This window comes from Myotis nattereri (genome assembly GCF_964212035.1).
Source record: "Myotis nattereri genome assembly, chromosome: 19".
In the NCBI taxonomy this organism is placed as follows: domain Eukaryota; kingdom Metazoa; phylum Chordata; class Mammalia; order Chiroptera; family Vespertilionidae; genus Myotis; species Myotis nattereri.
Window position 1 is genome coordinate 18,058,673 of NC_138095.1, and position 27,227 is coordinate 18,085,899.

General features: G+C 45.9%; 2 protein-coding genes across 2 annotated transcripts in view; both read right to left on the reverse strand.

Moving 5' to 3' along the window:
- NFRKB (nuclear factor related to kappaB binding protein) overlaps window positions 1-10,988 on the reverse strand; it is a 31,102-nt gene extending 20,114 nt beyond the window's left edge. The window contains exons 1-7 of the mRNA XM_081113981.1: window positions 10,910-10,988; window positions 9,824-9,960; window positions 8,516-8,671; window positions 6,672-6,873; window positions 2,279-2,406; window positions 1,443-1,617; window positions 811-948 (exon numbers count right to left, since the gene is read on the reverse strand). Of these exons, the coding sequence (XP_080970107.1) occupies window positions 811-948; window positions 1,443-1,617; window positions 2,279-2,406; window positions 6,672-6,873; window positions 8,516-8,650 (778 nt within the window). The 5' untranslated portion in view covers window positions 8,651-8,671; window positions 9,824-9,960; window positions 10,910-10,988. The remainder of the gene's footprint in view (window positions 1-810; window positions 949-1,442; window positions 1,618-2,278; window positions 2,407-6,671; window positions 6,874-8,515; window positions 8,672-9,823; window positions 9,961-10,909) is intronic.
- A 3,360-nt stretch (window positions 10,989-14,348) lies between these two features.
- The window catches only part of PRDM10 (PR/SET domain 10), a 77,109-nt gene continuing 64,230 nt past the window's right edge, over window positions 14,349-27,227 (reverse strand). Inside the window, exons 17-22 of the mRNA XM_081113432.1 lie at window positions 26,812-26,955; window positions 26,273-26,443; window positions 24,414-24,551; window positions 22,137-22,302; window positions 18,382-18,485; window positions 14,349-15,842 (exon numbers count right to left, since the gene is read on the reverse strand). Of these exons, the coding sequence (XP_080969558.1) occupies window positions 15,642-15,842; window positions 18,382-18,485; window positions 22,137-22,302; window positions 24,414-24,551; window positions 26,273-26,443; window positions 26,812-26,955 (924 nt within the window). The 3' untranslated portion in view covers window positions 14,349-15,641. The remainder of the gene's footprint in view (window positions 15,843-18,381; window positions 18,486-22,136; window positions 22,303-24,413; window positions 24,552-26,272; window positions 26,444-26,811; window positions 26,956-27,227) is intronic.

Genomic DNA, 27,227 nt, shown 5'->3' on the forward strand with positions numbered 1-27,227 from the left:
ACAGTTGGAGGGCCGGACTATAGTTTAAAAAAAAACTATGAACAAATTCCTATGCACACTGCACATATCTTATTTTGAAGTGAAAAAACAAAACGGGAACAAATACGATATTTGTATTTGCATGTGGCCCGCGGGCCGTAGTTTGAGGACCCCTGCATTGGTCAATAACCATGACCTCATTTCCTTAGCTGCTCCTAAAACACGTTCAAGGTTCTTAACATTCTTCTTTGATTCCTATCCCAATTAAAATTCTTCTCTGCCCTGGCCGGTGTGGCTCAGTTGGTTGAGTGTCATCCTGTGCACCTAAAGGTCACCGGTTCAATTCCGGTCAGGGCAAATACCCAGGTGGCGGGCTTGATCCCCGGTGAGGGTGCATGCAGGCGGCCACCAACCAGTGTTTCTCTCTCACACCGATGTCCCTCTCTCTCCCCCTTCCTCTCTTTCTCGAATCAATAAAAACATATTAAAAATAAGTCCTTCTCCAATTTCACCGATGTTCTGAGAAACTGCCATGGCCCTGGTTGCCCCTTTCGTTCTATCATTGAAATGTCCCTTAGTGCTGCTATTTTAAGATTCTGCTTCAGCCCAAAATACCAGCTGATCCGCTCCTAAGACAAAATTCCAAAGCAAAGGAAGGCAGGCCTACCTACTTGTAAAAAAGTGGAATTGTACCCAAAAACGTCTCCAATTCTAAGGAACACTGCTTTGCTTTCCTGGCAGGTAAGAATCTGGCCCACACCTCCCTCCAAGGGAGTCCTCCAATCTACCTGCACATTTCCCAGAATGCAGCAGCCGCCGCCGAGTCCTCACCTGCAGTTTTCATGTCTGTGGTGGACAGCGTGGGCACCACCCGCAGGGGCACCGCGGGGCTAGGAGAGCGCGCTGGGGAGCTCGGGAGCCATGAGCTGAGATCTTCAAAAGAAAATGTTTCTCGTAAATCCCACGTGGCTGTGGACTCCAATAGGGAGACTGGGTAAGTGGCCATTTGGGTTCAACAAGGGCAAGCCAACAACAGGGAGGCCAGGGTTCCACCATTCCTTCCTGACCCTTCCCCAGGCGAGCTGGAGCACTGAGGCTGTTTAAATGGCTCTTCCGGGAAGAGACTTCACCAGTGACGGGTCGCACTGCAGCAGGCCAACCGCCACTACTACTCTCCTGTGGGGGGAAAAGCAGTTCTCTCAAGGGGCACACGGGGACCAGACAGGCCCACTGCGGAGAGCCCTGCCATGCAGGGGCCCAGCTCACCTAAACCAGTGCCAAGTACCCATCACAGGTAAAAACGATAGGCAGTCACGCCCCACCTAACAGGAACGCCCACCCCCGCGACAGACAAGGGGACGGCTTCTTTGCTGGGGAGATAAATGGCTACCGCTGGCTCCAACCACACAAGCTGCTGGAGTGGATCCAGCACCTCAGCCACTCCCAGTGCCCAGGACACTCACCCTCTTCATCGGACGACAGGGCCGTGTCACCACACTCCTCCTTCACTTCCCTCAAGACCTTCAGGTAGCGCTGCTGGGTGCGCCACTCCCGCTCCTCGGGGGTGCGAGACGGGGAAGGGCGCTTCTGCCGGAAGGAAAGGGCCGGGCCGCTCCGACGGGCCATTTCCAGGAGGTCCTAGGAAGGCCAGACGGGAGCACGTCAGCGCTGAAGCTTGTTCTGGTACCTTCTCTAAGTCTACATTCTCTGCTCTTCATTGGTTAATAAGTTCCATTCCTTCCCTCCAGGTTACAAAAATGATGTGTATGTGATAATGCCCAATAAAAACAGCCTATTTTGATTATTGCATGGCGAATACTCATTACACTAGAGACCCAAATATTTCCATACTGAAGCTTAAACCACTGAAAGCCAGAACTGTCTCGAAGAATTAGCAGACTGGTCCAGCCCAGGCGCACTGAGGTTGGCGCACTGCACACCCCTCAAGCCTCTCAGAGGCCCGAGTATCCCACACTCCTCCCCTAGAGCAGCCTGGTTCCCGAATGAGCCAGGATGGAGCTGAGAGCCGTTTATTTATCGTGGTAAATACTGGAGCTACAATATTTCATCCATTTTAAGAGGTACCTTTTCCCCTGTTTTAACATCTCTGAAATCAGGGTACATCTTAAAGTTGAACATAAGAAAGAATGATATAGCTTAATTGTATCATAGCTTAATTGGTAGCATTTTTTTTTTCTTTAGTGGGATCTTTCGTATTTTACACCTGAGCCCACTTCTTGAGGTCATGAAACCTGTGCGTTCACTGCCCGTTTTACTTCCAGTTCCCGAGATCACTTACACTCCGGGAAGCCAGAATCTGCTTCAGCAGCCGGTGGAAATACTGCTGCTGGGAGCTGAGGTACCGCTTGTACTGTGACTTGAAGCATAGCTGCCGATACTTGACAACCTCAGGGTTGAAGTGTCCATCTTAAAGGAACAGAGGTACAGTACATATACATCAGTCAGCAAATATTTAATGTGTGCTGAAAATGCGGTCAACTCTACTAAACTGGGATATACAGTATTGGGGGCGGGGGAGGAGAAAACCTTTGTGTATGTGGAGCCTTACAGTCCCATGGGAGAGACAGCAAATAAACAGCTAAACAGATACGTAACAGTCAACTCTCTCAAGTACTATAAGGAAGTTAACTCCAGAGAACTGAAGGGTAAGGAGAGTTCAATCAGGAAAGGGATCTCTAAGGAATGACGCATAAACTGAAGCCGGATTAAAGCAAACGCAGGAAAATATCAACAACTGATAAATATAGATGGACGTTACATGAATGTTCGTTATATTATTTTTCAACTTTTCTATATGCTTACAAGTTTTCAAAATGAAAAACTGGGAGGAATATATGCCTGGCTGGTGTGGCTAAGTTGGTTGGGTGTTATCCCATACATCGAAAGGTTGCCGGTTCGACTCCCAGTCAGGACTCATGCCGAGGTTGTGGGTTCAATCCCCAGTAGGGGGCGTACAGAAATGTCTGAAGACTAAAGCAGAGTAGGTGGCAGCTGAGAGCGGCACGAAATGACCTGGGAAGGTGACCCGAGATCAGACCGCAGAAGCTTTTAGGTCACGCGTGGATTTTATCCTAAATGCAATGAAGGTTTAAAGCAGAAGAATGACATGGCTGGGAGCAAGAGTGAAAGAAAAACGACTGCAGTGGTCTAGGTGTGAGGATGGTGACTTGGTCCCACGGTCTCCCTCCACATTCAGTAAAAGCCGAGACCCTACAGAAGGCCGATACGGCCCTTCATGGCCTGTCTCATGCCACCTGTGGCCTCACCGTCAACCAGTCCCCCTTTTGCTCACTCTACCCCACTCCATGCTGTTTCCTGAACAGGCCACATACCCTACTTTCTCAAGGCTTTTGTATCTAAAGCTCACCTGCCTGCAATGCTTCCTATTAACACCAATATTTTCATGGCTTGCTCTTCCTCCCTTCATAAAGTTTCTGTTCATGTGTCACCGCGCTGGAGAAGCCTTGCCCAAACCTAAAACAGCTCCTGCCCAGCACTCTAGTCCCATTACCCTTTCTTTTAATATATCTTATTGATTTTTTACAGGGAGGAAGTGAGAGGGATAGAGTTAGAAACATCAATGTGCCGAAACCGGTTTGGCTCAGTGGATAGAGCGTCGGCCTGCGGACTGAGAGGTCCCAGGTTCGATTCCGGTCAAGGGCATGTACCTGGGTTGCGGGCACATCCCCAGTAGGAGATGTGCAGGAGGCAGCTGATCGATGTTTCTCTCTCATCAATGTTTCTAACTCTCTATCTCTCTCCCTTTCTCTCTGTAAAAAATCAATAAAATATATTAAAAAAAAAAAAAAAGAAACATCAATGAGAGAGAAACATCGATCAGCTGCCTTCTGCACACCTCCTACTGCAACCAAAGTATATGCCCTTGACCGGAACTGAACCTGGGAACTTTCAGTCCGCAGGCCGATGCTCTATCCACTGAGCCAAACCAGTTAGGGCACATTACCCTTTCTTATTCTTTGTAGCACTTAAACCAGTAAGTATTTGCTTATTTATCACCTATTTTTCTCTATTAGAATGTAAGGTCATTACTCTATCTCCAAACCACAAAGAATGCCTGGCACAAAGTAGCCGATCGGTAAATAGTGGTTAAGTGAATGGAAGCAAGAGAGACGTGGGATACGTTTTTGAAGGAGAAAGCTCAGACCTGCTGGGGCAGGAAGCAGAGCAAGGAGAGGGGAGCCACTGAGCACCGTACCAGCCCATCCTGTTTTTGGGGAAAACTTGACAGCAAACTAGACAGTGGTAACATTACACAGGTCCCTGACTTGACCCTCTAAAACCAAGCAGCTCCCACAGAGGCCCCGGGTTTCAGTGAAGTCAACCTCTGCCAACCACAGGGGGGAATTCTTCACACAAACAACCCACCTAAGGAGAGAGCACGAGCCTTAAGCCCTTAAAGCAGCGGTTCTCAACCTTCCTAATGCCGCAACCCTTTAATACAGCTCCTCATGTTGTGGTGACCCCCGACCATAAAATTATTTTCGTTGCTACTTCATAACTGTAATTTTGCTACTGTTATGAATCGTCATGTAAATATCTGATATGCAGGATGTATTTTCATTGTTACAAACTGAACATAATTAAAGCATAGCGATTAATCACAGAAACAATATGTAATTATATATGTGTTTTCCAATGGTCTTAGGCGACCCCTGTGAAAGGGCATTCGACCCCCAAAGGGGTCGCGACCCACAGGTTGAGAACCGCTGCCTTAAGGTAATGGAAGGTCTGAACAAGCCTGTTCCAGCCAGGCTTCTCAGCTGTCAGGTGAGTCAGTTCAACAAAACCCCAGGAGACGCACTGCCCTTTCAGGGCCTCCTGCCAAGCAGCCTCACCCCAGCAAGGGGGAGCAGAAGCGGCTTCCTCTGCTCCCCTCTACAGGACAGAGAGAAAACTGTGACTTAGAGCGGCTCCAAAGCATCTTACAATCCCCAATGTAATGATTGATCCAGGAAAGAATCATTATTGAGTGCTAAAACCAGAGTAAAACAAGGGCTTTTGGGAAACAAGGAGTATCATGTGGTCCCGAAAAAAAATAAAAATAAAAACACTTCCCCCCACCCCCTCCCCAATAAAGCATTTCCATTTCTCTATGTTGTTCACATAACATTAAATACGGTTATGTCTGGGTGGTAGGATTAAGAGTGATTTTATTTTCTCCCTTGATTATCTATATTTGTAATTTCTCTATAATAAATATATATTGTTTTAAAAGAAAAAAAAAAAAAAGAGTATCCCGTGGTCCCAAAGCATCACCGCACAGATTGCTTCTTATATAATGAATAAAGGTCCCTTACAATCAGGAGGTCTGGCAGACATCCCTTAAACAAGGACTCACACACGGCATCACCAACAACGGAAAAGCAGACATCACCTGCCTTCTGAGATGACAGTGGGAAGAAATAACATTTCCCATAGAGTGTTCTCGGCAAAAATGTTTAATCCAAACCTAATCATGAGAAAACAAGAAGACAATTCCCCAGAAAACAGGATGTTTTACAAGTCAAGTGTCCGAGGCTCCTCAAAAACCGTCAGTGTTTTCAAAGACAAGGCAGGAAAAAGGCAGAGGGCCCTAGATTCAGGAAGCAAACATGAGATCCAAACACGAGGCATGAACCTTGAATTGGTCCTGGATTTAAGAGGCAACTATAAAGGCCAATTGGGAACTGAGACAATTTGCATGTGGGATACCCTGTGATAAATTTTTTGCTCAATGTACAATGTCTTGGGTGTGATAACAGGACTGTGATCATGTGAGAGAATGTCCTTGTTAAGACATACATAGATGCTAAAGGGGTTGGCGGTAGTATCACGCTTTCTGCAGAGAAGTGTATGTAATTCAAACACACACATACATATATGTAATAATGCAAATGGTAAACTACTACTAAAAATTACTTAAAGACTAGTCATAAAGGTGCCTATAAAATGTTGGTATTTTAATTTATTTTTGTTAATCCTCACTCAAGGGTATTTTTTCCATTCATTTTTAGGAGGGAGGGAGGGGAGAGAAAGAGAGAGAAAAACATCAACTGGTTGACCCCCGCAAGTGCCCCAACCGAGGCTGGGGATCAACCTGCAACCCAGGCACATGCCCTTGACCGGAAATCGAACTTATGACCCTTTAGTGCTCGGGCTGACACTCTAACTACTGAGTCACACCGGCCAGGGCAATGTTGGTGATGTTTTATTTCTTGATCTGGGTGGCTGTTTTACACAGCTGAGTTCATATTCTAACAAATCATTGAGCAATACACTTAGGATTTATATATTTCCTATGTAAGTTTAAAATTAAAGGAATGGCGTAGGCAGCAAGTGTTGCACAAGACCAGTCTGCTGAGTCGGTATCTATAATAATAAAAGCATAATATCCTAATTAGACCGGACGACCTTCTGGACAACCTTCCGGACGAAGCCGGACTGCGAGGGAAACCCAGGTCCCAGGTGCCTGCAGGCGGCCGGAGGGAAGCCCGGGTCCCGGAAGGAGGCCAGTGCCGGCAGCCAGGGGAAGGGAGGCCTACCCGTGCACGAATTTCATGCATCGGGCCTCTAGTCTGTACATAGAAACAAACAGACTGAAACGAAGACCTGCACATAACTGAATGCATCCCCGCCTCCCACTCCTCTCGAAAGCCGGCCAAGCTACGCACCTCGGAAGAGCTTCTGGGCGATGTGCAGGGGGTTCCCGAAGCGGAAGTTCTCGCCCCTGAACAGGGCCAGGAGCAGCTGGTTCTGCTGCTCAGCGCTGTCCTCTGGGACGCGGGGCAGGAACTGCTGGAGGTGCGCACGCTGCGAGTCACTCAACACCTCCTGCCACGTCGAGAGGCTGACCACCTCGAAGAATATCTCGGGCTGGAACGAGGGGAAGCAGGAGGAAAGTCACCCAGAGAAAAAGAGGTTTCTAAGTTTTCTGTGTGTGAGTGATAAAATACGTATGACATAAAACTTCCCATTTTATCCATTTTTAACTGTACGGTTCAGTAGCACTAAGTACGTTCACAGTCGTGCAACCATCACCACCATGCAAGCTTTAAGTGTTTTTAAACAAACTAAAATTCCACTGATCTTTACTCAATTCTCAGGAGAAGCATACCTCCCAGACTGAAGGTTTCAGAGAACACCTACCAGAGGAAGTGACATTTACGATAGTGAGGGATATCCAGTCGGCGTGGCTCAGTGGTTGAGTGTCAACCTATGAACCAGGAGGTCACGGTTCAATTCCCGGTCAGGACATATGCCCCGGTTGTGGGCTCAATCCCCAGTGTGGGGCATACAGGAGGCAGCCGATCAATGATTCTCTCTGATCATTGATGTTTCTATTGCTCTCTCCCTCTCTCTGTCCGAAATCAATAAACAAATATGTATTTTTTAAAGACAGTGAGGGATAAGGAAAAGAAAAAAAGATTGAGGCAAGAGGGTTAAAAACCCAAGAACAAAAAAAATTCAGGCAACATGTGGCTGGCACAAGGACAGGGAAGGAGAGGGGGAGCAGCCAGCAGGAGGAACAAGGGACCTGTGAGCATGCTCAGTACTTGTGCCTTTGCCCTTTGGGCAATGGGGAACCCTCAACTGTCTCAGCATGAGTGCACCAAAGCACCGTGGCTCCATGTCCAACATCTTCCCCTGCAAACCTGTTGGTGCTCACCACTTCATTCCCAGCATCTCAGTGTCTGGCATAAAGTAGGTGCTTAATGAAACAAGTGTTTGCTGACGGAGGACACAGATTTACTTGAAAGAGCATGCAAAGGAAACATGGAAGGATCTACAGCAACTTCGGTGGTTGTTACTTCAGGTGAGAGAGGGGATAAGACAAGGGCAGAGTGGCGGCTTTAATTTCATCTAAAATGTCTGACGAATTATGAAAGAGAAATCTGAACCAAATGTGACTAAATGAAATTATCTCCTAAAACTGGATGATGTTCAGATGAATGTCAGCTTTATGACGCTGCACCTATGTTTGAAATATGCAAAATAAACCAAGACAGAGAAAACAGGTGTTCCAGCACCTAGAGTCTTCCACATACTAAGCACTTAATAAATGGCAGCCACCGTAACGATGATGATCACAGCGCCCGCCGGTGAAAGTGATCACAGCACGCTGACATGCTTTCCCAGGGCACATGCTAATAACTGACGAGCGGGCTCCTTATAGCCAGAGAGGGCATGCTTGGGTTTGGTTTCATGCATCACAACATGGGTAATCCATGTAATGTAAACATACACATAATCCTCCTCTTTAAAAAACTTCTTGTTCATCGCTGAAAATTAACTTGTTAAAAATAGGGCTTTATAACATAGTATCAAGTTATTAAACATGCAGAATGTAGCTTATAATTTCTTCCTTACTCAGAATATTAAATAGACCCTCCACAAAAAAAGCCAGAGATCACTCTGGCTGCAGTGGAGAAAATGAAACAGAAGGTAGCACGAAAAGGATTAGAACAGTGGCTGCGGGGAAGCTGAGAGAGGAAAAGATGGTGATGACATAACTCACATCCTCCAGAAGGTCCTCCGGCAGACTAACCCTGGTGTCCCCCAGGAGGCAGTCCTCCATAATCCGTGCGCCATGGCCGTCTCCACACGGACCCAGTTCCAGGGGGTCCGTCAGCATATGGTCCAAGGAATCCATTTTTTATGTTCCACAGGGAATCTAGACAAACACAACAGGCAGTCATACCTTGAGACAGAAAGGCAGAAATCCGGGGGACCTGGTAGACACACTCCTTCAGAAAATATTGTGACCAGAAAATCTTCCATCTCAAATCCACTCTTATCCCTTATCTTCACACCCTAACTACAGCGGAACAGCTCTTCTCCCTCCCTCCCACCACTCCATATTCATCTGAACTCTCAAATTTATCAGACCTCTTCTAACTCCCAAATTTATACATTTTCTAACTTCACTTTACACATAAGCAAACGGAGACTCGCTGAACGGATCAGCAGAGCGCGTAATTTAGACTTCTAGACTTCCCAGGCCAATAGTATCTCCACTATAACATAATTTAACAATGGTTTTTTTTAGCAATTAAGTCTTTGTTCTTCCACAAAAGAAAATTCACACAGACTAACTAATAAAGCTCAGACACTAACAATACGTTATTTAATGAGGGCCTACCAGCTGCCAGGGCTTTTCATAATCTCATTTAATTCTTACAACTGTGAAAGACAGGGTTATTACATCTATTCTACAGACAGTAAAACAAGGACAAAGTAGATAAGTAACGCGCCTAACCCCAGGGATAGGACTGAAGCTCAGGTCTGCCTGGCTGCACAGCCATTTCTTAACACAACACACAATACACCCTATCTAAACCTCCAATTTAAATCATGAAAAGGGAGCATTTTATGATGGCTTTATTCATCCAAATAAACTCCAGAGGCTCCAAGACCCTGACCGTGATCACCTGTAATGTGGAGGCCAACCCACCTTCCGTCGGTCCATCCGATTTTCATAACCACGTAAATGCAATGCTATTTTTCTCCTTCCTGTAATAACTGAACACAGCTGGCCACCTTTAGAAAAGTACATATTAAAACATTTCACAAGGCTGAGGGCTAGAATCCATGTAAAGCGATGGCCACAGGACTGAACAAAGCTTTCAGGAACAAGGAGCTTGAACTCCATCACTGGAAGAACACTGGCTAAGTCCATGCTCTATTTCCTATTCCTACCAAACGGGCTAGCAATAACAAGCACAGTAAAATGGAAAGAAAAAAGAAAAAAAAAAACAACAAAAAAAAACAGACTACAAACCAAAACACCAAACTTCTAATCTCAGTGACTCTGGACAAATCTTACCTCACCAGGTGTCAATTGACGAAGGGTAGTTGGACCAATCCTGGATTCCTGAAATGAATAATCTCTAGATGGATGAGTTTCCGTGACCTAACGCTGTCACGTAACGTAGTAATGCAATGACTTCTCATTCTGAAATTCTCAAACGACAAAACGGCAAACCTGTAAATTTACTATTAAAACGAGCACCTCCCCACTAAATGATTTCCAGTTATCTTGAAGAGGTTTCAGATCTATCTGAGACCCAGCGGATGGGTTAGTGTGGAACCAATCAGCTGTGTACCCTGCCAGCCATGGTGCATTACAATACCCTGAACATCCCCTGCGCTAAATGACTGAAGCAGGTGAGCAAGCACAAGACATATGTGTTTAACAAACCTTTGAAATAGAAAAAAAAATGTAGCAGCAATCTGATGCTGAGGATCAAGTCCTCATTTAAAAGCACGGACATGCAGCTGGGTAAGAGCTGCAAAGCCAGCGTCCCACCTGACTCTTAGGGGGATCACCTGTTTCCCAACTTGCGCACAAGTGTCTGCAATTCGGTGGACGTGGAGCTGCATTGAATCTTACCCAGGGGCAACCTTTGCCCTGCTGCCATTCTAAAGAGGCTCTCCAAATATAAAAAGCAGGCAGCTGCCAGGGGCTGGCACCCCGGAAGCCGAGGATTTCTAAGTCTTGCGGCGTCTGGACCTCTTTACTAGACCAGGAAGGCCTCTCCCAATGGCCTTTCGCCTGCACCAGGGCTAACCGACCGCCCCCCTCCCCCCCTTCCCCCCCCCCCAAACAAGCTAAACCTTAGGCTCCTTCCGGGGCCACCCCTGGCTCCAGATCCCTCGTCCCTGCTGCAAAGCCTCCCCTAGCCAACCCCGCCCCAGCCCGAGGCCCAGGTCCCGCCCTTCCAATCTGCACCTCGGCGCCCAGGGCCCTCCGCCCCAACCCTAACCCCCTCCCACCCGGGCCGCTAGCTCCCACAGGCCCGCTCCCCGCCACATGCCCACCGGAGCAGCGATCCTTGGAGACCCCAGCACCTCCCTCCCTCCGCTCTCCCGCAACGACTTAACCCTGTCGCCGCCTGGGGCCCGCCCTCACCTCGGCCGTAAGCGCGGGCCTCGTTGCCCGCTGCGATCCTCGGCCCGCGGGCTCCAGGACGCGCTCGCCCTCGCAAGGCGTCTCTATGCGTGCACGCTCCGGGCTCGGGCGGCGGAAGGGGCGGGGCCTTGGATCCGGGGGCGGGTCTTAGAGGGGCGGGGCCTTGGGCGTCGGGGCGGGGCTGCGTGAGGCGGAGCCTGCGGAGGCGTGTCTCTGGGCGGGGCCAGGGCGGAAGAGAAGCGGAGCGGGACCTGGGGCGGGGCCGGAACTGGGGCGGGGAGGGGCGGGGCCGGACCTGGGGCGGGGCGGGCCTGGAGCGGCAGGCGCTCCCTCCGTTGTGTCTCAGGATGCAATTTGCAATCAGCTTGAAGGTCGCACCTGGTTTAGAAGTTTCTGGAGGGCGGAGGCGGTGTCGGTAGTTTTTACCTGGCCGCGAATTGAGGCCCCAAAACCCGAGTCACGGAATGCAGTTTTATTAGGTAAGGTTTGCAGAGAGCATACCTTGCTCCAGGCACTATGCTAAGCATTTTCTACCCACTATCTTTGTGCTACAGCTGCATTTTTAGTGCTATGCACTATTCCCATTTTGAAAAAACAGCGGTTTCTCGAGTTTCATTGAGGCGAAAGGCGACTGGAGCCTATTCCCCGCCCCCCACCCCCGTGTGTTCCCATTTCTCCCTCCCGACCAGGACCCTGGATGTCGGAAAAAGTATACACGCTGAAGAAATACATTTTAAATTAAACTGGATAACGTTCCTCTTGTTAAGAATCTATGTCTCTTTCTTCTTACTCACTGGCTCTTAAAATAGCTTCAGACTCCACAGCTACTCCCGTCAGACGTGCAGAGATAGATCATCTTCAGTTCTTTCTATTTTATATGAAGTTTTTAAAAATATGTTTATTGATTTCAGAGAGGAAGCGAGAGGGAGAGGAAGATAGAAACACCAATGATGAGAGAGTCATCCGTCCGCTGCCACCTGCACGCCCCCCGCCGGAGGTGGAGCCCACAACCCCCGCCTGTGCCCCGACAGGGGATGCAATGGTGACCTCCTGGTTCCTAGGTCCACGCTCAGCTGCTGAGTCACTCCGCCGGGCTTCAGTTCTCTTGCTCCGATACAACCATGTCAGAGAAGCTGGAGGGCCCCCCAAAACATCCCTCCCTGTTTGGAAAGTAGAAGTTTAAAAAAAAAAAGCCTCCTCTCAGCTCCCTTGCTGGCTGCAAGCCTGCCCTCAGTTCCTGTTAGAAAGTTGGTAGGTTCCTCAATTAGAAACCACCAAGTGAATAAACAGAAGAGCATCCTTCCACAGTCGTCATCCACAAATTCTCACAGGGAGTCTGACCAGACCACAGTGAATCAGAGTCAAAACACTGTAAGTTGTAATAGTAGAAAAAAAATTTAACAGTCTCAGTAGCTCTTGAAGCTTCACACATACAAACAAGGAAGATGTTTATTTAAAAAAATATTTATTAATTTTTACACCTGCTGAGTAGCACAAGACTATTAACACTATAACTCACTGAATGTACAATAAATGTTCACATTTAAATAACAGGATAGGGTCAACATTTTCAACCCGGGGGGTCGGCTTTAGCATCACATCAAGTGCTTCTTAGCCCTAAGAGTTTTAAAAGGATAATTGGAAATAAAAAAAAAAAAAAACAATTCAAGAATCAAAATAATAGATTTTTTTCCTGGATAACAGGAATTTTACATGATAAAATGTCTACGGTGTGGGCACAAATCAAGCAATAAAAATGTAAAATCTATGTTACTCCAAAATTTACACTGCACTGATTGAAGTCTACAGTGCCAATGTGTCTTAAGAAACAGAACAATATAAACATTGGCTACAAACATTTTCTCCCAAAATTGGGTTTTCAGATGACTTATACTCTGCCATCTCTTCAAATCCAAGTCCTTTTGAAAATTTATTACCTTGGATGGATGTGCGGAATACCTGATCTTAAAGCAGTGTTATTTGGCTTAACTGCCACCTGCATCTCCGGTGGATAATACACAAATTAGTTTTAGAGATGTACTTATTCCACATAAGAACAAAAGAAAGAAAGAAAAAACAAACAAACTTCGATAGGAAATAGACAAAGAGGTCCTTCCACATTTCCTTCTGTGTATTTTAAAACTTGAAATAACTGGTATAAAATGAACATTCCATTTAGTGCTAGTTTTCTATGTTAATCAATGTTACTCCTGAGGAGAGGAGGGGGGAGGTACCTTGCTGATTCAAATTAAAAAGGACCCAAGAGAGCCAAATTGAAGGTATTAAAACTAAACTGGGCCATTGGGAAAGTGTAGTATTCTTCACCTAGCACGTCATTCTAGACTGGATCTTAGGATATGCACAATCATTACAATGTGGGACTGGGACCCAGAGTCTCTACTTCGTCATTCAGGGTCAATATTTTCTATTAAAAATATTGGCATTACCTCTGTGTTACCAAAGATAGAGTCCATGTTCAGTTTCTACACATTTCCCAAGTAACTTTCTCAAGTTTTCTTAGTGCCCAAATTTTCAGGGGTAACTCAATAAATGAGGTCTCAGAAATAAAGTGCAAAAATCTACATATTAGTAAAGTTATTTCAATAGAATCGTTTACTTTTCAGAAAAGTTATCTTTACTATAGAGAAGCTACTATACTTAATTGATAGAACCAGTTTTTACCCAGAAATGTAAATAAAATAAATGAACTTCATTTGAAATTTAAGTCAGGTCTTTCTGTTCTGCAGTGAGAAATTCTACTAGCAGTAATTATTCTAAAAATTATTCACAAAAAGTTGTTAAAATACATACTGATCTCTGCAGTGTTTTCTGTGTACAATTGGAATGTATAGTAAAAAGGAGGGAAATGTTTTCCCCCGCTGAATTCATAGCTAACAAAGAGGAATGCATATAAGCAAAACTATCACTGAGGCAGATTTTTTTTCCCTTTCCCTACTGATAGTGTAGTAGTCATAAAGATCGGATTTCTTCCAGATCCCTTAATGCAGTGATTTTCAACCAGTGTGCTGCAAGAAGAATTTTTAAAACATTCAATACCTGACTATTTAGTCAGGGGCACTGGCTTCTTCTCAGATTGTCAAATAAAAAAATGACAACAGCCAATACAACAATAGCCGTCTGGTATGAAGGCTCTGTCTTGAACCATAAATACAGTGTCCCAAAAAAATGTATACACATTTGAATAGCTGATAGCTCAATTTTGCAAGGGAGATGTATTATAATAAACATTGCCTTTATAATAATCCAAAGTAGGTGTATACATTTTGGGGGGACACCCTATATATAGATCATGTAATAATTAGTTGCACCTTATTGGTCGCATTGCATAATAAGGTTTCATCTGATTGGTTAGTTCTTGGTACCAGAAATCTTTATATACAAGCAAAAAGGTAGGTAATTATTATTATTATTATTTTTTGGTAAATCAAAATTATACTTTTTTTTGTCAGATTGGCAAAAAATATAGTTTTTGGTGTGCCACAGAATTTTAGTGACTAGTTTATGTGTGCCGTGAGGTGAAAAAGGTTGAAAATCACTGCCTTAATGTATTATAAATTATGTTCTTATTTTACCCCTAAGTGTGAAGCTGGTCATACCCAAGGGTCCAGATGAGTTATAGTATGTTTAAGGTAAGAGTGGTAAGAAATCAGGAGGGCCATCTTTCCATCCAACCTTACAGAATGTTCATTTTAAGAAAGCATTAAAAATCCTAAAATACACTGAATGCTGTGGGCGAGGGCCGAATATACACCTGGTAAGAGAAAGGAATTCAGCCTTTACCAATGAATGGTATGGATCCTGCCAGGCAGGACAAGGTTTCAGTGCTTCTCACTTTATATTCATGTATACCGTCTCCGTCATTTTACTTGGTACAGCTATCTCTAGTAGCTCCTTATTACCACCGCATCAGAGAATGGTGGCAATGCTTTAATGCCAAAGTTTACGTTCTGCTGACATCAGGCAACCTTTTTCTTACAGGGAGTCCACCGTTGTGGACTAATAAAGTAAGATCCAGCAGAGCATGGTCTCTTGGCCTTCTGTGCTGAGGACAGTATCTCTGGGAAGTACTACCAACCGCCCAACAATGATTTTTTTCTAAAAAGGCAAGTTGTTGTTTTTTCAATCAGCAATAAAAAAAAATTTAGGCGACAGTTTTCCCTTGAGAACATCACTGTCACCCTTTGTTTCATCATTGTTATTTTCAGAGTCAATAGGCCCCTTGGTTAAGTTCCCGCCAACTCAAAAGATGAAGCAGTTCTGACCTAACATCGACCCATAAAATGCCCCTTCTCCTTTGGTGCCACGGCTTGGAATGAAGTCCATGGCCATGGACTTGTCACACCCTTTCTCCACCTTTGGTACAAACACAATACGCCACTTAATAGTTCCACAAAGGAAAAGTAAGGCTTATCAATGTATTAAAAAAACAACCCACGAACAAGGTCAAATGTCTCCACCTTGAACTCTGCTTGCCACTGAAAGATCTCCATTCCACAACAGCAACTCCTAGGGTCCCAAGAGTCAATTTGGTAAAGGTGGCCTTGATAAAATAAACCCCAGTCAATTGTACGAGTGTCCAAACTGTAACCTCCAAGCTCTTGAGTGAATGACAAATCGTAAAAAAGAGTTGTAAGTGTCAGAAGCTTTCCGATTTATGAATGAGAAAAGACATGATGTGACTGTGGGTTCTAGCTCAAGGGTGGCACGGCAGTTAAGGTTTCGTGATATGCACTTCCCTGCTCCCGTTCCCGTTGGTGGTGGTGGTAATGATGTACTGTGTGGGCTGCTGTTGGCTGGTGGCCTGGGGGTCCAAGTCACTGTGCGGAGCTGGCTGAACCTGGACTCCCCCAGAGAGGGCAGAGGCTTGCTTTTCCTCCAGTTCCGGTTGACTTTCTGACAACACATAATGACCCTAGAGCAGGAAGAAAGGATCTTTAGAAATCTGAGGCCGAATGGGGGCAGGGGGTCCTGGGGACAGAAAGAGGGAGGAATCTGTAAAGAAATGTGACAAGGGGAACTAAAATAGGCACATAGGGGAGGTGCCCTACCAAAGTGTTTTGGGGAGAATGGGTCAGTCACAGTAACTGATGACAAAGGTGACTTAGGAAGGGTCCTTAGTTATTCTACCAAAAGACAGAGTGAGAGACAGAGCTTGGCATCACAATGGTAACCTACATGGCAAACAAAACATTTGCCCTTGTACTACTCTTAAGAATTTAGATTTCTAAAATAAGATTGCTATCTGTCCATTAAACTTTGAGATTAATATAAAATTGATCAAAGAAAAATTATCATCTAAAGCAAGCATGTCAAACTCAAAGGCTTACACAGGCCAAACAAACAAGGCATGTGGCCCTCGGGCCGCGAGTTTGACATGCTTGATCTAAAGTCTCGTTAAAGAGGCAGAACAGCCCCCAGGACAGGTAGTTAAGATCAACTGTTCCCAGACTTCAGAATTTCAAACGCTGGCAAAATTAAAAGTGATAATAAATGTTTCCAAATGTTATCTTGCCAAGCAAAGCCATTTTTGAAATGCTGCTGTCCAACGAAAGACGCTTTAACCCTCAAAAGCATAGGAAGAGCACAGCCTTAGAATAAAGCCCTTACATTGAAAAAATTAGCTTCATGAAAATATACACTGTCTCTCTATTTCCTCATTATCCCCTCTAATAATGAAGTCTCCCCCATAGACTGCAGCTAGCTATATCCTCACATTAACATTTTTAAGAAAAAATGCGGACAGAAGGGGGATTAGCTGGCTACTAGGCTGAGAAAAAAGGAAGTCACAGAGCAAAGCCAGTGTTGCTCAGTGGTTGAGCATCTACCTATGACCCAGGAGGTCATCCGTTTAATTCCCGGTCAGGGCACATGCTTGGGTTGTGGGCCCAATCCCCAGTGTGGGGCATATAGGAGGCAGTTGATCGATGTTTCTCTCCCATCGATGTTTCTATCTCTCTATCCCTCACCCTTCCTCTCTGAAAATCAATAAAAAATTTTTTAAAAAAAGGCACAGTTTGAAAACTCAAGCATTGGCCTTTTCAAGCAATGCTCAAAAAAAAAAAAAGCCATAGCCAAATACCCATTTGATTGATCTAGGGCAGCCGTGGGCAAACTACAGCCCACTGGCCGGATCCGGCCCGTTTGAAATGAATAAAACTAAAAAAAAAAAAAGATCATACCCTTTTATGTAATGATGTTTACTTTGAATTTATATTAGTTCACACAAACACTCCATCCATGCTTTTGTTCCGGCCGGCCGGTCCAGTTTAAGAACCCATTGTGGCCCTCGAGTCAAAAAGTTTGCCCACCCCTGATCTAGGGCCATATGCTCTGAGTCTACGCTCATCACACAACTATGATTATGATTTGGTTTCCCATATGGATCTGGTTCTCAACCTAGGGTACATAAGTGGACTTCCGAGAATCTATGAACCCCCCAAAATATACATTAAATTTATGTGTATGTATATTGTGGTGAGGGAGGGGGCATCCTTGGCTATAATCTGATTCCCAAATAAGTTCCTGGGTAAAAAATGGTAGAGTCACAGGAAGCAGAAATTTCATTGATCATTACCATTTTACATTAGTTATTGTTTTCGTTGACAATAGTGTTACTCTGGATTACACATCTCTCCTCAGTCTGGTTAATGTGAGTTTGGATGCTAAAAAATGAGTGCGCTCTCAGTATGCCTTGAAAAAAAAAATCAGGTTTTTGAAGCCACTAGACTATCCTGCTACGCTTTGAGGCCTCTTGGGAATCAGTCTTCCCCTGGAACATCCTGCTATTCGTATCCACTTAAAGAGTATTTTCCTTAATTTAAATTTATATACTCTGTTTTCTAATAACTTAGAGGCAGGCCAGAATAAACCAGTGAAGATAAAAACAGAGGTAGCAGCTACAATCAATGTTGACCTGCCCAATCTAAATATAGTAAGAGAATTTATGGTAATGTTTTTCACCCTGGGAAAGCTGAATTGTTTAAAATAGTTTGAAAGAGCTCTATAATAGATTCATTATGCCATTCTCTCCCAACCCAAAGTGATAACCGACAGTAATGACAGCTCATATACATTCCAAGGAGCACATAAAAAGGTGATGAATTATGAATCCATATGTATATGGATCTAGGAGGTTCATTATAATTACACATAGGATAGATATTTATTGATCATTTACTATAGCCCAGCCTCCTGTGCAAGGCACTGAGAATAAAGAGATAACGACCAAGACCCGGCTTTCAAGGAATTCATCACCTACTGAGAAAAGATAGACAGTAAACCGATAATGAAAATAAACTGTGACAGGGTTAGAATACAGCTCCACAAGTTGTAAGGGGAGCACAGGAGGGGTACTTCTAACTCAGACATTGCAGGTTGGGGAGTAGAAGGCAGGGGAGGGGAGTCGGGTACAGTAGGGTAGACAGGAAACCCCTCGCAAGCACACAGCTTACCGGAGTCACCGCCTTCACTTGGCCGGTTGTGACTGGAGTTGCCACCCCGCTATCGGTAATCACAAACTGTCCTGGGGGAAGCGTCATCATCTGAATCTCGGATGCTGAAAAACAGGAAATATGCATATTCCAGTGGCCTCAGATTTTAATACAAGTTGTAGACAAAAACCCTAACATGTGACCACCTTCCCCACCGAGACACTGCCATGGATTTGCTTGCTGAGAGAGTCTTATGATGACGTGATTTTTTGATATAGTAAAAGCACCTCTGGCACAAACTGCCCACATGAAGGTTAGAGAGTTACCAAATATTGCAGGCGATCAATGCACCTCCCTCAACTGTGGCTTCTGAATATCCATAAAGACAAATACACAACAGCTTGTTAAAACCCTAAAATCAGACACAAAAACTTACCTGCTATCTTAATATTTTTATCTCTTACAGTCACATCTGAATGAGTTGCATAACGTATCCATTATTGCCCAGTAATCATGAATCAACCAAACTTGAGTTTTATTTCACCAAAGTTCACCCTAGCACCCAGTTGAGTCTCTGAGTAATATTTTCTACTAAAAGGGACCAGAGCTTCTTGGGAAAATGGCTGATTCCAGATTTGGGGAACCTAGAACATGGTGTCACATCAGCATGCAAGATACTACAAGAGACTACAGGATTGTGTAGAAAAGATACAGGAGCCAATCCAAAGACACTCCCAGTCAGCATGGCTCAGGGATTGAGCATCAACCTATGAACCAGGAGGTCATGGTTCGATTCCTGGTCAGGGCACATGGCCAGGTTTCGGGCTCCACCCACCAGTGTGGGGCATGCAGTAGAGCAGCTGATCCATGATTCTCTCTCATCATTGGTGTTTCTCTCTCTCCCTGTCCCTTCCTCTCTGAAATCAAAAGTATATATATATATAAAAAAAAGATGCTCCCAGTAGCTAAAGATGGGTAATCTGAGCGTTAGTAAGGATAACCGCTGCAGTGATCTGGAACACGTCAGCTGTGTTGAAATCCATGAGCACATGACAGCACTAACACACACATAGCCCTCATTGGTCTACTGGGTAGTACTAGGAAACAACGCATGAATTTGAAAATTGGCAAATAAAGGTGATGAGCCAGGTATTTCAAGCATTTATCCGGCCATTACCGCACAAACTGTACCTCTGAGTAACCTGCTCATTAAGGTAAAATTGTTTTCTTCATTGAAGTTTCCTAGCTAATCCTATATAATAAAAGCTTAATATGCAAACCGAACGAATGGCAGAATGACTGGAGGAATGACTGGTCGCTATGATGCACACTGACCACCAGGGGGCAGATGTTCAATGCAGGAGATGCCCCCAGCCTGCAGGCCCCAGGCCAGCCGAGGGAGGTGTCAGCGGGGGCTCCCTGATCGTCCCACCAGTTGCCCCACAGATCAGCCCTGATCGCTAACCCAGACCTAGTGACCCTACCTGTGCACGAATTTCATGCACCAGGCCTCTAGTTCGTGTATAAAAATGACAGAATCAGCCTAGGACCACTTTGCCATCCCTAATGAAATAGTGGGCCAAAGGGAAAGTGAGACAGCAGACACTGTGTGCCTCCTGATGGACACACATGGCCAGCTATGAAGTGTCGGGGACAAAACTGAACCTGATTCCAACAGGGCCTCTAGATCTAATTGCCAGCCTACAGAGAATAAAAGGGCTGGGCGCAGGCATCTTAAATGATCATACAGGGATGTCAACAGCAAAATCCATGTGGGATGTTGAGAAATGTCAGAATGTGAAAAATTCTACAGGTCAAATGACCCACCTTCTTCAACGCATAACTTGTAACTTAAAAGAGAGAGAACACATATTAAAAGAAATTCAAAATACAGAATTAATTATAATGTCTGGCCCTTATTTGGAACCCAGTTTGGACAAACCAACTACTAAAATTTTTGAGACAGTCACAGAAATATGAGCCCCGACTGGATATCTGATGGCATCAAAAAAATTACCGTCATTTATTTTTAGGGGCAGTCACGGTACTGGAGTTGTGTTTTTTAAAAGTATGTTCCTTTGGTTTTAGAGACACATACCAAAATATCTGTGGATGAAATGACATGGATTATTACCTAGTTGGAGAACTGGGAGAGAGGGAGAGAATGATGAAGGGACATGGGGGTGTTCAGTGGAGATAAAATTGGCCATGAGTTGATAACTGCTGCAGCTAGATAATGGGTACAGGGACATTCATTACACTATTACTAGTATATTTTTCTATCTTTTAAATTTTTTCCCTTAAATAAAAAAGTTCAGTTCTACAAACTTTTTCTTCATGTTAGAATGCTAGTTCATACTATTATCACCATGACTGTCTTCATCATTCCGTATTTCGTTCACAGGAATTAAACTGAGTATAAATGCCAGCCTGTTGACCAGGATCCCACTGACGTTTCCCATGACTAGAAACTAGACTCAGGCCTCGTAGTGCCCCCCAATACTTAAGAGAATGGACTGTAAAATAACTAAATGGATGGGGTGGAGCCTAATTCCATACCGAATCTACATAACATAGCCAATGCTCAAACACAACAGAGATGAACCACCGCCCCCCCCCCCCCAAAAGAAATCAATAGTAGGGGAAGATCATCACTGGCCTTCCCACCTTCTCAGCCCCTATCCCTCCTAGTTCCCTGTACTGAGGCCTCTAGTCCTGTTCCTCCCACATCTTCAGTCATAGAGGTCCATACTTTCCAGCTCATACCCAAGGCTGTCATCCCCCAGACTGTCATCTATTCTGAACTTCAGCAGCCAGCCTTTTACTGCTTCTGTAGCACTAATCTCAGGGTTTTAAAAGCAACTACTCATATCTCTCTCTCAAGCAGCTAACGATCTTTTGGAGCCAAAGACAATCTCCTTAGGAGAGGCAGCCAAGCAGGGTGGTTTGGTGTAAACTCTGGATCCAGATTGCTGGGTTCAAACCTCCATTTACAAGCTATGTTCCTCAGACAAGTTCCTCCATGCCTAAGTTATCTGTGAAATACAAATAACTATTGTACTTATCTCATAGGTTGTGGATACTGAATGTGTATATACGTGGCTTAAAAACATTCCTGGCACATAGTAAGAGCTTAATGAAAGCTGGCTAGCATTATTATTGGGTGGTGCTAGTGATGTGAATGTTAACCTTTTATATACCCAGGGTCTAGCACACTGGTGGATATGCAGACATTCAATAAATTCTGGTGGAAGACATGAATCAATAATCGACAGATCCTACAACCATCTATTCTACTATTTAAATCACCTGCCTACACTTATTCCAGCAATATTCCTAATGCCTCTGAAATGGGTGGCTCTCTGATCAGGATGCTACCTTGAATTCTGTCATGAAACTCATTCAAGTATATGCTGAGTGAAGAAAATGGTCAATGAAACTTTAATATAGAAAATCCATTATAAAGCTGATGAAATTTTGGCCCATGGCTGCAGGTTCCCCACTGATGACCTGTAGCTTTATCCCCTTGTTTCTTTTTATTTTAATGTCTTTAGAGAGAGGAAGGGAGGGAGAGAGGGAGAGCAAGAGAGAAACATTGATGTGAGAAAAAAAAACATCAATCAGTTGCCTCCCGCAGGCGTCCTGACCAGGGATCAAACCCACCACCAGGGTATGTGCCCTCACTGGGAATCAAGCCGGCCGGACACCTTTTGGTGAACAGGCAGACACTCCTACCCACTGAGCCACCCGGCCAGGGCCCCTGGTCTCTCACTTACAGTAGCCACGGAAGGAGTTCCAAGTGCTGGGCAGGTACGTGTGCTGCACAGAGCTCTGCTGCTGCTGGGGTGCCTGGCCTGGGGCCGAGGAGCTGCCTTGCATGTGAGAGGGGCTGAGCCCTTGCTGAGACTGCTGGGAGGAGGGGCTCAGCGGCTGCCCAGCCACCTGGAAGGAGAGAGAAAGCGAGAGTAGAAAAATCATGAATTCCCAATATAGCGAAGGCTCATAAATAAGTCAGGCTAATATGAATTCTAATACTGAAAATACCCCTGCTAAAATAGTAATATTTTAAATACAAATAGGATCAATGAAAAGTAATCATAACAATGAAATCCTACTTCGTTTTCAAAGGATTATCTCCAAGAGTATCTTGTTAGAAAGATAAGTGAGTGAAAATACGATTATCTGTATTACAGGAAGTGAGAACAATGGAGAAGCGAGCTAACCTGCCTGCATCACAAAGCTAATCTGTCGCACAAACTGAAGTCCTACTTCCCACTGAAGTGAACAGCACACACCCAGCGTTGGCGGAGCTGAGCACAGGGCGAGGTGCAGACCCCGCTGCGGAGCCCACTCCTGTCCCCAGGGTAAGGCCCAGGCTCCCAGGCTGCCCCTCGATCGAGCCCTCCATACTCCAGCTCCAAACCACCTTTCCAGCTTTTTTTCCCCCAAACACCATTTCCTGTTACTACCTAAACAGTTTTCTATAAATACACAATGTCCCATCTCTGTGTCTTGACCTGAATGAGACCATATTCAAGTCATCATGCCTTCCCCAAGTACCCCGTCAAAATCCTACCTCTCCTTCAAGACCTAATTCAAACACCACTTCTACAAAAATGTCCTAAACATCATCTTAATTCCCAGAATTTATCTCTATAGCCATATCGCTCTTTGACCCAGGCCAGGGGACCCTGCGGGAATCTTGGTGGGCCCTTATTCGCTGTGCCCTCCTCCTATGAGGCCAAGTGACCACGCCCCCTGGAATGTGAGGGAGCCCCTTCCAGGCCCCCCTTAGGGGGCCACAGCCCCCTTCCCTGTGGAAATGGCCCTGCACCCACTTCGAGGGCCTGTACAAGTCTCCTCCTTGGGCCTGTCCTCCTGCAGGCGTCCTGCCTCCTCCATGTGGGTTTCAGTGGTTCTCAACCTTCCTAAAGCCGCAACCCTTTAATACAGTTCCTCATGTTGTGGTGACCCCCAACCATAAAATTATTTTCGTTGCTACTTCATAACTGTCATTTTGCTACTGTTATGAATCGTACTGTAAATATCTGATATGAAGGATGTATTTTCATTGTTCGCGACCCACAGGTTGAGAACCGCTGCAAGGGGTTTTGGGCTCCTGAGACCGAGGGGCCTCCCTCTACCGCCCCCACCCCCTGCCCCCAATAAGCAGGAAAGTAGAGACTGTGCGTGTGTACCCCATGGATTTCCACAGAAACTGGAAGGGCAAAGAGCTAGCAAACGAGGGAGAAAGCCTTCCTCCCAGTTTCCTCCTGCGACAGCCCGGCAGGTGCTAGAGCCATCGTGGTGTGTGGCAGAAAATGCTATTGATTTCGAACTGGCACTACCCACGTATCAGGTTATTATGATCACCGTTACTTCACATACACGTCTCAACTTTGTCATTATAAAAGCGTACGTGTCAAGTAGGAAGACAGAACATATTTTATTTAATGGTCTGTTAGCTTGACTCAAGACTCGTAAGTGCTCCAGCCCTGGCACGCAGGTCTTCATCTGTACTCTTACCCTGGGGCCTGTGAACACCAGGGGGGCCTACGTGCACCCTTTAGGGTACACGCACCTCCCCTCCACGTCCTATGCATGCACGTCCTATGTTATCCCCCTACGAGAATCCACGCTCCTGCGGACAAGACCTAGGAAAGCTTCCTGCAAACGGTAAGGAATTCCTAAATATCCTAATGGGTCTCGCTATGCTATCTTAACAACGGACTCAATCATCCCAGCTCAATAGTGTTCCTCAAAGTCACTGCTCCAAATGACAGGAACAACTTAGCCATTGCAGACGTCCATCCCCCGGGCACTGAAAAGAGGAAGCAAGGGCCATGTCGTCTGCAGGATGTCCTATCACAGGGCCCGTTGGGATCGAAGCTGATCCCTTAACCTGAGACCATAATACCAATATTAAGGTCCACGCTAACAATAGCTCGGTAGTCAAGGAGACCAGGTCTGAAGGGAATGCCTCTTCACTCTTATTAATTCTTCCGGGTCCCTGGATCACACTCGTGTCCGTGAACCGTCTACGCGTCGTGTACCTGGGAGGCCGGGGCCGAGGCGGCGGGCTCGGTGACCTGGATGTGCTGCACCTGGATGGCGTGCTGGGTGTAGGTCTGCGGGTCGTGCAGCTGGCCCACGTCCACAGTGGACTGCTGAGACTGGTGAGGGGAGGTGGCCTGGGGGAGGCAAACACAGATCCATTCTGATCGAGGCGAAGGGAAGTCTTTCGGGAGAAGTTCAGCTCAACCAATATCCCAACAGAAACACAGGAAGAGGGGGAAGAGAACTTTAGATCCGACGCTTCGCTCCCAGGGAGCCCACACCTAAGCCGAGCGGGCAAACGTCAGGGGAAAAGGCAGTTTTCAAAACGACGCTTGTAAAACAGGGGCCACTAATGCTATTAACTTCTGAAAGAGAAGGAGCCAGCAGAAATATAGCTCTTAATAAAAGCTGGAAGAGACGCTCTCCGGAATCGGAAATCTTTCCCCTTCAATTTCAATTAAATGTAATGACCTACCCTTTATGAGTTAAAAGATATCACGGGAGAGAATTGCCTTTTAGCTTGTCTCGACTGAACCATTAGAACAGTGGTTCGTAACCTTTTATACATCGCAGGCATCTTTGAAAACCGGCTAAAGTCTGAGCCCCTTTCCCAGAAAAATGTACATGCACATCGTATTTTACAGGCAAGTCCAGGGACCCATAGATTCTTCCAGAGCCCAACCTTAAGAGCCCTCCCAAAAGAAAAACGAGAGGAAGAACAGTCCGTGAGTGGCAGCTTCCACTCCCTGCTCTGGTATCAGCTTCCAGTCTTCAGAGACCAAATGATCTCCATTTGGCTTGTTCATGCGCCTGGCGGACCCTCCCTCAGTGTAATTAAATGAAACAACAGTTCTGGGAGGGTTCCTCCTCTCAGCTCCCTAATCGGGAAGAATGAGCTACTAATTACCTGGTAGAAGGAACACAGTTCTATGCCTATACCAGCGATTTTCAACCTTTTTCATCTCATGGCACACATAAACTAATTACTAACCTTCTGTGGCACACCAAAAAATATATATTTGCTGCCAATCTAACAGAACAATATGTATAATTTTGATTCATTCACGCCAGGCAGCTATTGTTGTGTTGGCTGTTGTCACTTTTTTACTTGAGAATCTAAGGCAGTGGTTCTCAACCTTCCTAATGCCGCGGCCCTTTCATACAGTTCCTCATGTTGTGGTGACCCCCAATTTCATTGTTACAAATTGAACATAATTAAAGCATAGTGATTCATCACAAAACAATATGTAATTATATATGTGTTTTCCGATGGTCTTAGGCGACCCCTGTGAAAGGGTCATTCGACCCCCAAAGGGGTCGCGACCCACAGGTTGAGAACCGCTGATGTAAGGGAAGAGAGGCCACTGCCCCTGGCTAAACAGTGAGGTGCTGCATGTTTTGAAAACCCTGCGGCAGCCCTGTTGTAAGTCGCTGGTCTATTCGAATAAGGCGCTGACTGGTATTCAGAGACTGGGTCACGTTTGTTCTTACAAGCTCCCACTGAGAGAAGGCACTTGGTGCCTGTGTCGGGACTTCTCACTCTGGCTCCTCACCAAGAAGTCACCCCAGTGACCCAGGATAAGGATGCAGAAGAGGCTCAGAGAGTCTGCGCAGGTACTGTCCGCAGCAGCGCAGATGGCAGCGTGCGCTGGAGCCTAAACCCTCTGACTGCTAGGTCGGAGCCCTGCACGGCCTGCGGCGGGCTTTACAAACGCCTTAGACTCCGAATGTACGTGCAGAAGCACATTATAGCAGGGCCCCGCGCCAGCTCTGAGAATCGTTAAGCTCAGGGCCACATGCGCTGGTGACAATGTGGCCTTCAGGAAGGGAACGAGGGACGAGAGCAGTACAGTACCGGGGCCACTTGCACCACTTGAAGCTGTATGTGCTGAGGCTGCTGGAGACTGGATGCGGACTGTGACACGGGGATGTAATGAATTCGCTGGTAGTCCCCTTGCGGCGTCCGGTAATCGGTCGTTAGGGTCTGGGACAGCTCTGTCATGGCCTGGGTTAGCAGGTCTGTTGTCTAGAAAATTCACACAAGACGCATTAGTTGATGGCAGTACTGCTGGTAGCTACTTCAGTGCACTTAGACCCTACAAAAGGCTCATTGGTATCACTGGTGGATCGTGGAACCTACAAGTTAGTCCTGAGCTCAGATAGAAGAAATTCCTAAGCAGAGAGGACGTGGGAAGGTTACCTACATATCTGTATCCATCTGCCTACGCCAGGCCCAGTGGGGTTACCCTCAAGGTTCGGACAACCTGGCGGCCGAGGAGCTGCACTGACTACCCTTCACCGAGGAGACCCGATCAGAAGCAGAGTGGCCACATCTGCAGCCAATTCAGGACTCTGGCCCTGAAGGAGAGATGCTCCCGCCGGTCACACACTTACCACCACGGTCTCGCCGGTGGCACTGTCGGTGGTTAACACGGCCGGAGCAGTGCTGATCACAGCGGTGGTCAGCGGCGTGTGCAAGGTGGTAGGGAGCTGGGCGTACTCCGGATGCTTCTTGCGAATGTGCTGGACCATCTTGGTCTGGAAAATTATGGCGAAAACCGAGAATGAGTTACTGCTGGAATTAGCTATTCTCAGCCTTTCTCAAAAGCAAACCTGCAAAGGCTCCTAAAGTCTCTGATGTTATCCACTTAAAAAAAAAAAAAAAAGAGCAATGCTGGCTGTGCCCTCCCTAAGGCGGCACATGCTACGAAAGGGAAAAGAAGAGGCTGAAAGAAATTAAAGAATCACATGACCCCCGCCATCAGGCAAGGTACGAACACCTCACGGCACCCCCTGGTCCCACCAGCACC